The 15,165-nt window shown below is 43.8% G+C and overlaps 2 protein-coding genes across 3 annotated transcripts in view; one reads left to right on the top strand and one right to left on the bottom strand.

Annotated features, from left to right (window-relative positions):
- Positions 1–3,079: 3,079 nt before the first annotated feature.
- timm29 (translocase of inner mitochondrial membrane 29) lies at positions 3,080–4,635 on the bottom strand. Its single transcript, XM_080510892.1, has 2 exons — positions 4,464–4,635; positions 3,080–3,834 (listed from the first exon to the last, which is right to left on the bottom strand). The coding sequence occupies exons 1-2, from the start codon at positions 4,567–4,569 to the stop codon at positions 3,212–3,214; spliced, it is 729 nt and encodes a 242-aa protein (XP_080367018.1). The 5' UTR covers positions 4,570–4,635; the 3' UTR covers positions 3,080–3,211.
- Positions 4,636–6,605: 1,970 nt separating this feature from the next.
- Positions 6,606–15,165, top strand: part of yipf2 (Yip1 domain family, member 2) — a 17,111-nt gene continuing 8,551 nt past the window's right edge. The window contains exons 1-3 of one of the 2 annotated variants that reach the window (XM_080512229.1): positions 6,606–6,766; positions 6,855–6,909; positions 15,005–15,165. The exon at positions 15,005–15,165 is cut by the window's right edge and continues 9 nt beyond it. In XM_080512229.1, the coding sequence (XP_080368355.1) occupies positions 6,879–6,909; positions 15,005–15,165 (192 nt within the window). In that variant the 5' untranslated portion in view covers positions 6,606–6,766; positions 6,855–6,878. Of the gene's footprint in view, positions 6,785–6,854; positions 6,910–15,004 lie in introns of both variants that reach the window. The other variant, XM_080512228.1, reaches the window with a different exon arrangement.

The following is a 15,165-nucleotide window of genomic DNA, read 5'->3' as shown; positions in this document are numbered from 1 at the left end:
GGAGACGGGGGGCAGTGGGGGCTCCGGGTTTGGATGGACAGCTGACTGGAGATGACGAGTGTGGATAAGTGTGTGCGGGTCTGCGTGTGTGTGTGTGGGGGGGGACGGTGAATGTGAGCGTAGGTGTATGTGCGTGTGGGGGTGTGTAGTATATATATATAAGTATGGGTGTTGTCTAATGAGTACCCCCCGTACCCTCACATACCCTAGTATGTGAGGGTACGGGGGGGTCTACGCTCCCTAGCCGCTGGCCTCCAGCCGGGCTTGTGCCGGGCCATGCGGGTCTTAGACTCTGCTCTTCGGCCGTTGGGTGGGGTGGGGGGGCTTCCTGTCCGGGTCCTCTTGTGGTGCCTTGTCGGGGTGGGTGTTGGTCACTGTGTTCCAGGCCGGCCACTTGGGGGTGGAGCGGGATGGCGCGGGGGGTCCAGCTGGGCTAAGTCCTAGCGACGGGGGGACCTTCTCCCTCTCAGCCCCTCCTACCTTACCTCACCTTACCTCATTCAACAATAGGGACCAGTGGATGGGGCCTAGGGTGGGGGGTCCAGGCCACTTAACTGTGGTCTGGCCCCTCCCCCGACTTTGCACCGCCCACAATTTTAACTACACTTGGTCACGCAGGGTCTTGAGGGGATCAGCTGGGCAGCGGTAGAACACCCGGGCCCCCCCCCCCCACGCTACCCCTCCATTTTAAACCGCACCCTAGACACACACATTGCACCACCTCTTCAAAACACAAATACACACCTCCACATGCACCCAACACCCCACAGGGTGGAGGGGGGGGTGGGGGCTCCCCCCAGCACCTCCCGCTGTGGTCCCGCCGTGTTCCGGGGCGAGTGCGGCTGGAGTACCGGGGGGCACGCTAGCTCGGGCGTGGCACCTCCGGGGGGGATGGGTAGTGGTTCTCCCTCCCTATTCACAGTTGTGTTGGTGGAGGACAAGATCCCGTAGTGGCCTGGTGGGGGCCTGGCTGGTGGCCTGGGGAGTGGGGGGCACCCCCCCCCCAACCAAATAAATGTATGTACGTATGTCTGTATATATGTAGATATGTATGTCTGTGTGTGTATGTGTATGCTTGGTGTGTGTGTCTGTGTGTCTGTGTGTGTCTGTGGGTGTGTGTGTGTGTCTGTGGGTGTGTAGGCGTATGCTTGGGTGTGAGTGTGTGGGTGGGCTGGGATTAGGTGATGGGGATGGGGGGGGAAACTGGGGCTCCTGGGGGTTGGAGGGAGGCTGTCCTCCGGCCGGGCCTGGCTGGGCCTTCGCTCTTCCTGGTCTGGGGGGGGGGGGCTGGTCTGGGGTTCGGCGGCTGGGGCCTTCTCTGTCCCGCCGGGGTTGGGGGGGTGGTGGGGGGATGGCCCCCGGGGGTGCGGCGGGCTCCACTGTCAGGGCCGGGGGGGCTCCCCGCCCGCGTGGCCTGGGGGCGCTGCACTGGCCGGTCCCGGCTTGGCGGCTCGGTCGGGGCCCGGGGCTCTGCGCCCTTTATCCTTCTCTTGTGGGCCCCTCTGGCCTGGGGGGGATCCTCTCTGTGCCCTTTATCCTTCTCTTGTGGGCCCCTCTGGCCTGGGGGGGGGTCCTCTCTGTGCCCTTTATCCTTCTCCTGTGGGCCCCTCTGGCCTGGGGGGGGTCCTCTCTGTGCCCTTTATCCTTCTCCTGTGGGCCCCTCTGGCCTGGGGGGGGGTCCTCTCTGTGTCCTTTATCCTTCTCTTGTGGGCCCCTCTGGCCTGGGGGGGTCCTCTCTGTGTCCTTTATCCTTCGCTTGTGGGCCCCTCTGGCCTGGGGGGGGTCCTCTCTGCGTGCTCCGTCTGGTGCCTTCCGGGTTGGGGCGTGGCTCTCCGGGGGGGTTTGTCGGGGCCTCCCTGGATCCGGTGGGTCGCTGGGTGCCGGAGTGGCGGCGTCCGGCCCTGGTGGCCTTGGGCCCCGGGGGGGTACTGCGGCCCCCCCACAACAGTTCCATTCACATCCAGAGGACAAACCACACACACACACACACACACGCACACACACACGCGCACACACTTCCACTCATTGATGAGTTTTGCTGCTGATTTTTCTTATTTTCTGCTATTGTTCTGTCAAATATCAAAATCATGTTTTGTTTTTTTTTTTGGGGGGGGGGTTGTTTTTTGTTTTGTTCTCTGTTTTGTTTTTGTTTTTGCTATCATTGTTGTGATTATTTTGGTTTTTGTTCTGTTGCTCAGGCTGGTTTACTCTCATGCAGTTGGAAAATATTTGGATCACTGTGATAAAAAAAAAATTAAAAAAAAAAGAAATCCTGTGAAATTTCTGTGCGGTTTCCCCAACAGTCCAACAAGAAGCATCCACTGGAGCTCCCGGAGCAGGGCCCCCAAACCAGGGCTTGAATCCCTCCCCAGTCTATGCTCTAAGCTTTTCTTTCCATCTTCAGCTCTCTTCCTGTTAAAAGGGAGTTTGTCTTTCCAGCCTCCTCTGCTTGCTCAGATGGAACGTTTTGTTTTTTTCTGTAAGTGCTTTGAAATGGCCGAGTTGTTTTCGGCTCTAAGTGAATCCAGTGGAACTGAACGTCTGTCTTTTTGCCTTGGTGTTGAAAATGTAGTTACTGTTACACAAACCATAAGTTTCTTGGAATTTCCAAATTAATCATTAAGTTCATGAAAAGTTTGATGAGGACAAACATTTTAAGATTTTAGTTTTTTTCCAAAAAGGCTGTTTTATTTACCTCCATATTATTGGGTGCTCCACCTGGCCTGTACACCTCTGGGTTTTATTTATTTTAAAATAAGATTCTTTTTTCTAATGCAATTTTGTGTTTTCTTCAGCGGCAACAGCAAAATACCGTGATAAAATGCTGTGAATTAAAGTTCTTTGATTTCATAATTGCAACACAGACTGCAAATTCAAAAGGTTGGTTTGTATGGAGGACATAAACACGACTGTGTTGGTGATGAAGATTATAAACGGGACAATTAATGCAGAGCAAGTTTAATAATGAACATCTTCAATGGAAAAATGGTTGTAGTAGCTAATAAACCAGAAGCTTCAGAAAGTGTGTAAAAACACAAACATTCAGGTTTATTATATTAAAAGATTTAAAAGGACAACATTAGAAGTCAAGTGATTTATTAAACCATTAAACATTTAAGCAAATACAATACTTTGAGTTGTGGTCAGTGAAAGACAAAACAACACAGTCACATTTTGTATCAGCGTAGTTCTTGAAAATTGAGTCTCCATTTCACCGTTTCTCACTTTGTTTATCCTCCACAGTCTCGTCGATTTCCTCCACTGCTGGTGGCGTCCAGGACGCCTTGTGCAGACTCTCATTCTTCTCCACCTGCTGAACACTGGGCGGTGACGTTAACTGCATGTGCATCGGCAGATGCTTGAATTCCTCCTCGTTTATGTCGTAGTTCTTCATCTTTGAGTCCAGGACCCACCAGTGGCCAGCGAAGCCCACGTCCAACACCCTGTGCGGCAGCTCCCTCCATGGTACCGACAGGCCGGAGCACTGGGCCTCGTACAGAGCCGTGCTCGGGTCGTAGTCGGCCCGGTAGACCAGGGAGAGAAAGCCCAGGCTGACGTGTCGGAGCCGGCCGTCGTTGCGGAGCTTCACCAGACTCTGGACATGGCTGTCGGATGTGCCGCTACGTATCCACGGCGACAGCAGGCCCAGCTGGTTAGAGTGCTCCAGGAGGCGGGCGTCAAAAGACGGGCGGTCGGGTTTGAGGTGGAAACAGAGCCAGGCTCCACCTAGCAAGGAGGCGTACACAGAGGCTTTGACCGGTCGCTCCCAGGCGCTGACCACCACGTCCCGGCAGGCCTCCCTGTAGTCCGACAACAGGCTGCAACACCACACTCCTGTAGACGACAGCAAACGGCACCGAGTGCATCACGCTAATGTCCGCCATCTTTAGCGCTTGCGACATGTGATCTGATCGAACAGAACACATGATAAGACCAGGTCTGAACAGGCCCAGTCACTCATTTAGCCAATTGGAGATAAACATTCAATGGCAATTATAACACGATGCAACTGTGAACTCGGGGATGGCGCCACCTTGTCTAGCAGCAGCTCTCAGACCATGTGCTCATATAACCAAGCAGTTTGACATGTTTTTAAGATTTAAACATCAATAATAACTGAGATGTATTGATGAAGCAGGGGGCCTTTTTATTGTGTGTACAAAATAAACCCATGCCAACAAACTATCAACTTTCAGTATCAACTATAATCCCTCATCCTAGAATCTCCTTCAGTTGATCATAATTGGAAGAAGATGATCATGACATGATGCTCACATTATAGATTTAAACTCGGACACAAGAGGCCACCAACTCTGTCAGACATGTGCAACCAACTGACAAAGCTATCATTGATTCCTAACGAAAACATTGTTTCCTCACTGTGTTTGATGGACATGTACCAGGTCCGTCACCACCTGGCAGTGGGAGCTGCAGTGTTGACAAGTCGGGCTGAGTTTCTTCACCTGCTTTGGTGTTTTTCAGCCTCTCCCAGCGGCTTCTCCAGCCCGCAGCGGCCGCGCTGTCCACCGCGGAGCACAGCGTCCTCCTCGGTATCCGCGCTGAAGCCATTTCCACCGACCCAGCCTGGCGTCTCTCTCCACCCCGCGTCCTGCGGACTGACCGCTACCTCAAGCCGCTTCCCGGAGCTAAAATGGCGCCCGCACGGTGCAGCGGCGTTACTCTTCCGAGTGAAACTTGTCGCTCGTAAAGGATCCGCTTTGGGTTGAACGGCAGTTGAAGTTGCATGAGCGCCATCTGGTGGTTCTATTTACATACGTCATTTCTTTTGCCTAATAAACCTGTTGCCTTTTAAGGATCATCTTCAGCTCCTTCATCTTCCTTAACCCCTCCTCCTTCCATCCCTTCTCTCCTCAATCCCTCCATCACGTTCCTTCTTTCACTCCCATACTTCCTGCATCTCCGCCAGCTCCACTGTTTCTGATTCTTCACACAGACTGAAAAGGCCTGATGACGTGTTTTGTACTATTTAAGTAGTTGTGCGCCATTCTTAACCTGGTAAAGTCTCCTCATACATCCCATGATGTTTTTGAATATTGTCCTCTTTTGTTTTGGTCCCATTGTGGTTGCCACGTTTCATGTATGTATGTTTTCCACACTGGTTTTCCACTCTGTTCTCGGCAATGTGATGTCATTATCTAGAAATGCTTCGGTGTTGGCTATCTTGGCCAGCCTATCAAGGTTCTGCTTTGCACCAGAGGAACACCTTAATCTAACAGATGTTAATTGGTATTTTCTGTGTGTCACTTAAAATGGAATAAGCTTTTTACAAATATGGGAATATGATTCACATTCAGTTACAAAATCTATTTTTTGTATGTTCTATGTTTTATCTATGGCGGTGTCCGTCGATGAGGTGTCGACATAGATTATCTTTTTTTTTTTTTTTTTAATACGTCTATGTCTCTACCATAAAAAAAAAACAGTAGATAAGGAAATTATATTCGTAAAACAATTTATAAGTGCTGAATTTCAGCATTCCTGTTAAATGGTTTTCACTTATATAGCACTGGGTGAGCAGCCCCAAAGGGCTTTACATAGCTCACCACATTCACCCATTCACAAACCATGGGAGGCTGCAGTCATGTGAGGCGCTGTCACTCCAATGGGAGCAGTTTGGGGTTCAGTGTCTTGACCAAGGACACTTTGGTGTGTAAGCAGGCAGAGATGGCAGAGGCGGGATTTGAACCTGCAAACTTCCAATTGGGAGACGACCGGTCCACCAATGAGTTGTACGCCCCATAAGTTAAGTGGAAAGTGTATGCAGTGACCTTTGATGGAGTGTAATGTAGCTTCTTGGAGGAACTGTCAATGAAAGCATCTTGATAGTATTCTATTAATTTGCAACATTGTCATTACCAAGTGTAAATACTCCAATAAATACATGAGGAATGGAATACTAAATCATGCTAAAAGGAACTGTACCCACAGCAAAATTCTTTTGTCTTCACGACTGTATTGATTGTAAGAAAATGTGGTTGATTGGGGATCAATTTTGTCTTAACAATAAAGATTTAGATTGGATATTGAATACTCCTGTTCCTTCTGTGGAAAGGAATATAAAACGAGCTGTAATTTGTTTTAACAATGTACCTTTGCTAAAATGTTTTGGGTGGAAATAAAGAATTATAATAACAGAACAACTGGATGTGTTATTCGACTCAGGGAGAAGGATATTATTATTTGCTTTGATGACCCAGAGAAGGAAAAAGACATATTTTTGTTCGACTTCTTTTACTTTAGGTAAATTCCATATCCACAAGAAGAAATGGTCAGAATCTAAATCCACATTTGAACACTTTCGTCATGAACTGATATGGCACCTTGATTCATGTACTTCAAAATAAGAATAATGCAATCGTCATTATATATTAATATTTGTATAGCAAGTTCAATAATGTTCAATATTGTTGATTATGTAATTGTACAAAAACACACACATAATTGAACGATACTATGATATCACTTTCTAGCTCTATGTTCAGAGAGGCCATCTGTCCGCGGATTGACACCGGAAGTTTAAATAAAGTTATTTTAATGACGTAGCGTCGTGTTTACGTGGTGACGTTTATCGGAACACGTAGACAGCCTGAGCACGGGAAGTGTTTACGGTACATTAAAATCCCTTTTCTGTTCGCTTATTGCAGAGAGTAAAGTTTTTGTTGGTTTAGATGGTGGAATAAATGTGGGACTCTGCAGCGGAAGTAGTGTTTGTGTTGAAACGAGTGTTTCCTGTCGCCATTAGCAGGTAGCGCCTTTCTGTCAGGTGAGTTCTCTCCTTTATAACGTCTGTTTACACTGCAGCTTTTCTCACAGGTACGTTCATGTGTCCTCAGGTGAGGAGCTCAGAGGTCGTCCCAATGGCCAGTCCAAGTGATCTGCACTTTCAAGGTAAATGTAGCCTGAGGTTCTGTAGCGTGAGAGAACTCTTAACTAAAACTAGTTTACTTTATTCCTGGTTCTGTAGTGTGAGTAGAACTCTTAACTACAACTAGTTTACTTTGTTCCTGATTCTGTAGTGAGTAGAACTCTTAACTAAAACTAGTTTACTTTATTCCTGGTTCTGTAGTGTGAGCAGAACTCTTAACTAAAACTAGTTTACTTTATTCCTGGTTCTGTAGTGTGAGCAGAACTCTTAACTAAAACTAGTTTACTTTATTCCTGGTTCTGTAGTGTGAGTAGAACTCTTAACTAAAACTAGTTTACTTTATTCCTGGTTCTGTAGTGTGAGTAGAACTCTTAACTACAACTAGTTTACTTTGTTCCTGATTCTGTAGTGAGTAGAACTCTTAACTAAAACTAGTTTACTTTATTCCTGGTTCTGTAGTGTGAGCAGAACTCTTAACTAAAACTAGTTTACTTTATTCCTGGTTCTGTAGTGTGAGTAGAACTCTTAACTAAAACTAGTTTACTTTGTTCCTGATTCTGTAGTGAGTAGAACTCTTAACTACAACTAGTTTACTTTATTCCTGGTTCTGTAGTGTGAGCAGAACTCTTAACTAAAACTAGTTTACTTTATTCCTGGTTCTATAGTGTGAGTAGAACTCTTAACTAAAACTAGTTTACTTTATTCCTGGTTCTGTAGTGTGAGCAGAACTCTTAACTACAACTAGTTTACTTTATTCCTGGTTCTATAGTGTGAGTAGAACTCTTAACTACAACTAGTTTACTTTATTCCTGGTTCTATAGTGTGAGTAGAACTCTTAACTAAAACTAGTTTACTTTGTTCCTGATTCTGTAGTGAGTAGAACTCTTAACTACAACTAGTTTACTTTATTCCTGGTTCTATAGTGTGAGTAGAACTCTTAACTAAAACTAGTTTACTTTATTCCTGGTTCTGTAGTGTGAGCAGAACTCTTAACTAAAACTAGTTTACTTTATTCCTGGTTCTGTAGTGTGAGCAGAACTCTTAACTACAACTAGTTTACTTTATTCCTGGTTCTATAGTGTGAGTAGAACTCTTAACTACAACTAGTTTACTTTATTCCTGGTTCTATAGTGTGAGTAGAACTCTTAACTAAAACTAGTTTACTTTATTCCTGGTTCTATAGTGTGAGTAGAACTCTTAACTACAACTAGTTTACTTTATTCCTGGTTCTATAGTGTGAGTAGAACTCTTAACTAAAACTAGTTTACTTTATTCCTGGTTCTGTAGTGTGAGTAGAACTCTTAACTACAACTAGTTTACTTTATTCCTGGTTCTATAGTGTGAGTAGAACTCTTAACTAAAACTAGTTTACTTTATTCCTGGTTCTGTAGTGTGAGTAGAACTCTTAACTACAACTAGTTTACTTTGTTCCTGATTCTGTAGTGAGTAGAACTCTTAACTAAAACTAGTTTACTTTATTCCTGGTTCTGTAGTGTGAGCAGAACTCTTAACTAAAACTAGTTTACTTTATTCCTGGTTCTGTAGTGTGAGTAGAACTCTTAACTAAAACTAGTTTACTTTGTTCCTGATTCTGTAGTGAGTAGAACTCTTAACTACAACTAGTTTACTTTATTCCTGGTTCTGTAGTGTGAGCAGAACTCTTAACTACAACTAGTTTACTTTATTCCTGGTTCTATAGTGTGAGTAGAACTCTTAACTACAACTAGTTTACTTTATTCCTGGTTCTATAGTGTGAGTAGAACTCTTAACTAAAACTAGTTTACTTTATTCCTGGTTCTGTAGTGTGAGCAGAACTCTTAACTACAACTAGTTTACTTTATTCCTGGTTCTATAGTGTGAGTAGAACTCTTAACTACAACTAGTTTACTTTATTCCTGGTTCTATAGTGTGAGTAGAACTCTTAACTAAAACTAGTTTACTTTGTTCCTGATTCTGTAGTGAGTAGAACTCTTAACTACAACTAGTTTACTTTATTCCTGGTTCTATAGTGTGAGTAGAACTCTTAACTAAAACTAGTTTACTTTATTCCTGGTTCTGTAGTGTGAGCAGAACTCTTAACTAAAACTAGTTTACTTTATTCCTGGTTCTGTAGTGTGAGCAGAACTCTTAACTACAACTAGTTTACTTTATTCCTGGTTCTATAGTGTGAGTAGAACTCTTAACTACAACTAGTTTACTTTATTCCTGGTTCTATAGTGTGAGTAGAACTCTTAACTAAAACTAGTTTACTTTATTCCTGGTTCTGTAGTGTGACCAGAACTCTTAACTAAAACTAGTTTACTTTATTCCTGGTTCTGTAGTGTGAGTAGAACTCTTAACTACAACTAGTTTACTTTATTCCTGGTTCTATAGTGTGAGTAGAACTCTTAACTACAACTAGTTTACTTTATTCCTGGTTCTATAGTGTGAGTAGAACTCTTAACTAAAACTAGTTTACTTTATTCCTGGTTCTGTAGTGTGAGCAGAACTCTTAACTACAACTAGTTTACTTTATTCCTGGTTCTATAGTGTGAGTAGAACTCTTAACTACAACTAGTTTACTTTATTCCTGGTTCTATAGTGTGAGTAGAACTCTTAACTAAAACTAGTTTACTTTATTCCTGGTTCTGTAGTGTGAGTAGAACTCTTAACTACAACTAGTTTACTTTGTTCCTGATTCTGTAGTGAGTAGAACTCTTAACTAAAACTAGTTTACTTTATTCCTGGTTCTGTAGTGTGAGCAGAACTCTTAACTAAAACTAGTTTACTTTATTCCTGGTTCTGTAGTGTGAGTAGAACTCTTAACTAAAACTAGTTTACTTTGTTCCTGATTCTGTAGTGAGTAGAACTCTTAACTACAACTAGTTTACTTTATTCCTGGTTCTATAGTGTGAGTAGAACTCTTAACTAAAACTAGTTTACTTTATTCCTGGTTCTGTAGTGTGAGCAGAACTCTTAACTAAAACTAGTTTACTTTATTCCTGGTTCTGTAGTGTGAGCAGAACTCTTAACTACAACTAGTTTACTTTATTCCTGGTTCTGTAGTGTGAGTAGAACTCTTAACTACAACTAGTTTACTTTATTCCTGGTTCTGTAGTGTGAGCAGAACTCTTAACTACAACTAGTTTACTTTATTCCTGGTTCTATAGTGTGAGTAGAACTCTTAACTAAAACTAGTTTACTTTGTTCCTGATTCTGTAGTGAGTAGAACTCTTAACTACAACTAGTTTACTTTATTCCTGGTTCTATAGTGTGAGTAGAACTCTTAACTAAAACTAGTTTACTTTATTCCTGGTTCTATAGTGTGAGTAGAACTCTTAACTAAAACTAGTTTACTTTATTCCTGGTTCTATAGTGTGAGTAGAACTCTTAACTAAAACTAGTTTACTTTATTCCTGGTTCTGTAGTGTGAGTAGAACTCTTAACTAAAACTAGTTTACTTTATTCCTGGTTCTGTAGTGTGAGCAGAACTCTTAACTAAAACTAGTTTACTTTATTCCTGGTTCTGTAGTGTGAGTAGAACTCTTAACTAAAACTAGTTTACTTTGTTCCTGATTCTGTAGTGAGTAGAACTCTTAACTACAACTAGTTTACTTTATTCCTGGTTCTATAGTGTGAGTAGAACTCTTAACTAAAACTAGTTTACTTTATTCCTGGTTCTGTAGTGTGAGCAGAACTCTTAACTAAAACTAGTTTACTTTATTCCTGGTTCTGTAGTGTGAGCAGAACTCTTAACTAAAACTAGTTTACTTTATTCCTGGTTCTGTAGTGTGAGCAGAACTCTTAACTACAACTAGTTTACTTTATTCCTGGTTCTATAGTGTGAGTAGAACTCTTAACTAAAACTAGTTTACTTTGTTCCTGATTCTGTAGTGAGTAGAACTCTTAACTACAACTAGTTTACTTTATTCCTGGTTCTATAGTGTGAGTAGAACTCTTAACTAAAACTAGTTTACTTTATTCCTGGTTCTATAGTGTGAGTAGAACTCTTAACTAAAACTAGTTTACTTTATTCCTGGTTCTATAGTGTGAGTAGAACTCTTAACTAAAACTAGTTTACTTTATTCCTGGTTCTGTAGTGTGAGTAGAACTCTTAACTAAAACTAGTTTACTTTATTCCTGGTTCTGTAGTGTGAGCAGAACTCTTAACTAAAACTAGTTTACTTTATTCCTGGTTCTGTAGTGTGAGTAGAACTCTTAACTAAAACTAGTTTACTTTGTTCCTGATTCTGTAGTGAGTAGAACTCTTAACTACAACTAGTTTACTTTATTCCTGGTTCTATAGTGTGAGTAGAACTCTTAACTAAAACTAGTTTACTTTATTCCTGGTTCTGTAGTGTGAGCAGAACTCTTAACTAAAACTAGTTTACTTTATTCCTGGTTCTGTAGTGTGAGCAGAACTCTTAACTACAACTAGTTTACTTTATTCCTGGTTCTATAGTGTGAGTAGAACTCTTAACTAAAACTAGTTTACTTTATTCCTGGTTCTGTAGTGTGAGTAGAACTCTTAACTACAACTAGTTTACTTTGTTCCTGATTCTGTAGTGAGTAGAACTCTTAACTACAACTAGTTTACTTTATTCCTGGTTCTATAGTGTGAGTAGAACTCTTAACTAAAACTAGTTTACTTTATTCCTGGTTCTGTAGTGTGAGTAGAACTCTTAACTAAAACTAGTTTACTTTATTCCTGGTTCTGTAGTGTGAGTAGAACTCTTAACTAAAACTAGTTTACTTTATTCCTGGTTCTGTAGTGTGAGTAGAACTCTTAACTAAAACTAGTTTACTTTGTTCCTGATTCTGTAGTGAGTAGAACTCTTAACTAAAACTAGTTTACTTTATTCCTGGTTCTGTAGTGTGAGCAGAACTCTTAACTAAAACTAGTTTACTTTATTCCTGGTTCTGTAGTGTGAGCAGAACTCTTAACTACAACTAGTTTACTTTATTCCTGGTTCTGTAGTGTGAGCAGAACTCTTAACTAAAACTAGTTTACTTTATTCCTGGTTCTATAGTGTGAGCAGAACTCTTAACTAAAACTAGTTTACTTTGTTCCTGGTTCTATAGTGTGAGTAGAACTCTTAACTAAAACTAGTTTACTTTGTTCCTGGTTCTATAGTGTGAGCAGAATTCATGATCACAAACAACTGTTTCATAAATCAATGAGAATATGTGCCGCTCTGCATAACATCAGTTTTAAATAGATTGTACCATATCGAGGCAGTACCTGCAGGGGACTGTGTTCAGCAGGATGGGCAGTGGTTCTGTCTCTAACGGAAGGCCTGTGGCCAAAACACCCACCCTCAACTCTTCCCATTAAACTAACTTGTACTGTGAGTTTGTCCAGTGAGCATCATCCCCTTGCATTAGGGCTATACTCAATTAATCACATTTTAATCGCGATTATGATTTTGGCTCGAGACTATCTCAACATTCCTATAATGGAGGAAAAAGGATGATGTCGTCGAGCCGATGAACGGGAGTCGGATGCGGCGTTTTCAGCAAGGAACTCCAAACTTTATTCTCCATTAATCCACACTTCTCAGTAACTCTTCTTTTGTCTCTGTCCAACATGAGAGCAGCACTACACGCTGTTACACCAAAATACTACCGAGCGGAAACTCTGCCTCTCTACAAAATAAAGTTCTCCACCGCCCCACAGTAACTGGGTGAACTATCACCTTAACTGATCACCACAGTGGGGAACTTTATTTTGTAGAGAGGAATTAGTTCCGTTGTTCCACCGTGTGTGCGCTCCGATGGAGAGACGAAAGGAAAAAAGAGAGAAAAGAAAAGCGTTTCAGCGTGTGTTGGAATGGAGGATAAAGTTTGGAGTTCCTTGCTGAACACGCCGCCTCCAACTTCCGGTCATCGGCTCCACACCGCCACTAGGTTAATTCTGGCCTCTTTAAGTTGAGGCTCAACATCTATTTATTTAGACTGGCTTTTAATACACAGTGATATGGGGACATTTTATTTTATTTTATTTTGATTCAATTTGTTTTGATTCAATTTGTTTTTACTTTTGTTCTCTTTTAATTATTTTCTTTCTCATTTTACTGGCTGCTTTTACTGTGAAGCTTTTTGATCACCTTGAGTGTTGTAAAGGCCTTCATGAATGAATACTGACTGACTGACTGACTGACTGACTGACTGACTGACTGACTGACTGACTGACTGACTGACTGACTGACTTCCAGGTCCGGCCTGATGTTGCTCTAGTTTCAGGAGCTTCAAGGGTTGGACGTAGCTTGTAAACCTCTGCTCATCTTTACAGCCGTGAGGCTGAACCCCTTTAAACTCTTTAACATGAGATCAACTTTAAGACAAAATTCCAAAGTAGCAGCAGAAACATAGTGCTGGATGACAGAAGCCATCAAAAACAGGTATTAACTGACGAGGGCTAAAAATAGATCATGTTAAAATGACCTTTCCCTGTGGAGTCTACACGTTCTTCCTGTGGAGTCTACAGGTTCTTCCTGTGGAGTCTACAGGTTCACCCTGTGGAGTCTACAGGTTCACCCTGTGGAGTCTACAGGTTCTTCCTGTGGAGTCTACACGTTCACCCTGTGGAGTCTACAGGTTCTCTCTGTGGAGTCTACAGGTTCTCTCTGTGGAGTCTACAGGTTCTTCCTGTGGAGTCTACAGGTTCTTCCTGTGGAGTCTACAGGTTCTCCCTGTGGAGTCTACAGGTTCTCCCTGTGGAGTCTACAGGTTCTTCCTGTGGAGTCTACACGTTCACCCTGTGGAGTCTACAGGTTCTCTCTGTGGAGTCTACAGGTTCTCTCTGTGGAGTCTACAGGTTCTTCCTGTGGAGTCTACAGGTTCTCCCTGTGGAGTCTACAGGTTCTCCCTGTGGAGTCTACAGGTTCACCCTGTGGAGTCTACACGTTCACCCTGTGGAGTCTACAGGTTCTCTCTGTGGAGTCTACAGGTTCTCTCTGTGGAGTCTACAGGTTCTCTCTGTGGAGTCTACAGGTTCTTCCTGTGGAGTCTACACGTTCACCCTGTGGAGTCTACAGGTTCTTCCTGTGGAGTCTACAGGTTCACCCTGTGGAGTCTACAGGTTCTCTCTGTGGAGTCTACAGGTTCTTCCTGTGGAGTCTACACGTTCACCCTGTGGAGTCTACAGGTTCTTCCTGTGGAGTCTACAGGTTCACCCTGTGGAGTCTACAGGTTCACCCTGTGGGGTCTACAGGTTCTTCCTGTGGAGTCTACACGTTCACCCTGTGGAGTCTACAGGTTCTCTCTGTGGAGTCTACAGGTTCTCTCTGTGGAGTCTACAGGTTCTTCCTGTGGAGTCTACAGGTTCTCTCTGTGGAGTCTACAGGTTCTCTCTGTGGAGTCTACAGGTTCTTCCTGTGGAGTCTACAGGTTCTTCCTGTGGAGTCTACAGGTTCTCTCTGTGGAGTCTACAGGTTCTCTCTGTGGAGTCTACAGGTTCTTCCTGTGGAGTCTACAGGTTCACCCTGTGGAGTCTACAGGTTCACCCTGTGGAGTCTACAGGTTCTTCCTGTGGAGTCTACAGGTTCACCCTGTGGAGTCTACACGTTCTTCCTGTGGAGTCTACAGGTTCACCCTGTGGAGTCTACAGGTTCACCCTGTGGAGTCTACAGGTTCTCTCTGTGGAGTCTACAGGTTCTCTCTGTGGAATCTACAGGTTCACCCTGTGGAGTCTACAGGTTCTCTCTGTGGAGTCTACAGGTTCACCCTGTGGAGTCTACAGGTTCTCTCTGTGGAGTCTACAGGTTCACCCTGTGGAGTCTACAGGTTCTCTCTGTGGAGTCTACAGGTTCTCTCTGTGGAGTCTACAGGTTCTTCCTGTGGAGTCTACACGTTCACCCTGTGGAGTCTGCATGTCCTTCCTGTAGATGTGCGCCCCCCCCCCCCCCCCCCCCCCCCCCCCCCCCCCCCCCCCAGTGTAGACACATGTATTAGGTGGGTGTGACTGCAGCTGTTCTGCAGGTGTGAGTGTGAGTCCCATGCTGGGCTGCTCACTCTCCAGGTGAACCTGCTGCATCACATCAGGACCCTGAGCTGGATGAAGAGGTGTAGGAGAACAAGGGATGAGTTGCACCATGAGGAGACATCAGGGTAATTGACAGCAGCTCCTCTTCTCCTCAGAGTTTGACGAAGCTGCAGAGCTTCTGTCTGCCGACCCGCAGGCCTCCACCCTCAGCGTGTCGGCCTCCACCCTCAGCGTGTCGGCCTCCAGCAGCACCAACAGCAGAGCGGCGGAGGATGTGAAGCTGGAGCTGTCGGAGGAAGAGGAGGGCCAGGAGGAG

The sequence above is a fragment of the Blennius ocellaris genome (genome assembly GCF_963422515.1).
Source record: "Blennius ocellaris genome assembly, chromosome: 16".
Lineage (NCBI taxonomy): Eukaryota > Metazoa > Chordata > Actinopteri > Blenniiformes > Blenniidae > Blennius > Blennius ocellaris.
This window is presented reverse-complemented; position numbering and strand designations above follow the sequence as displayed.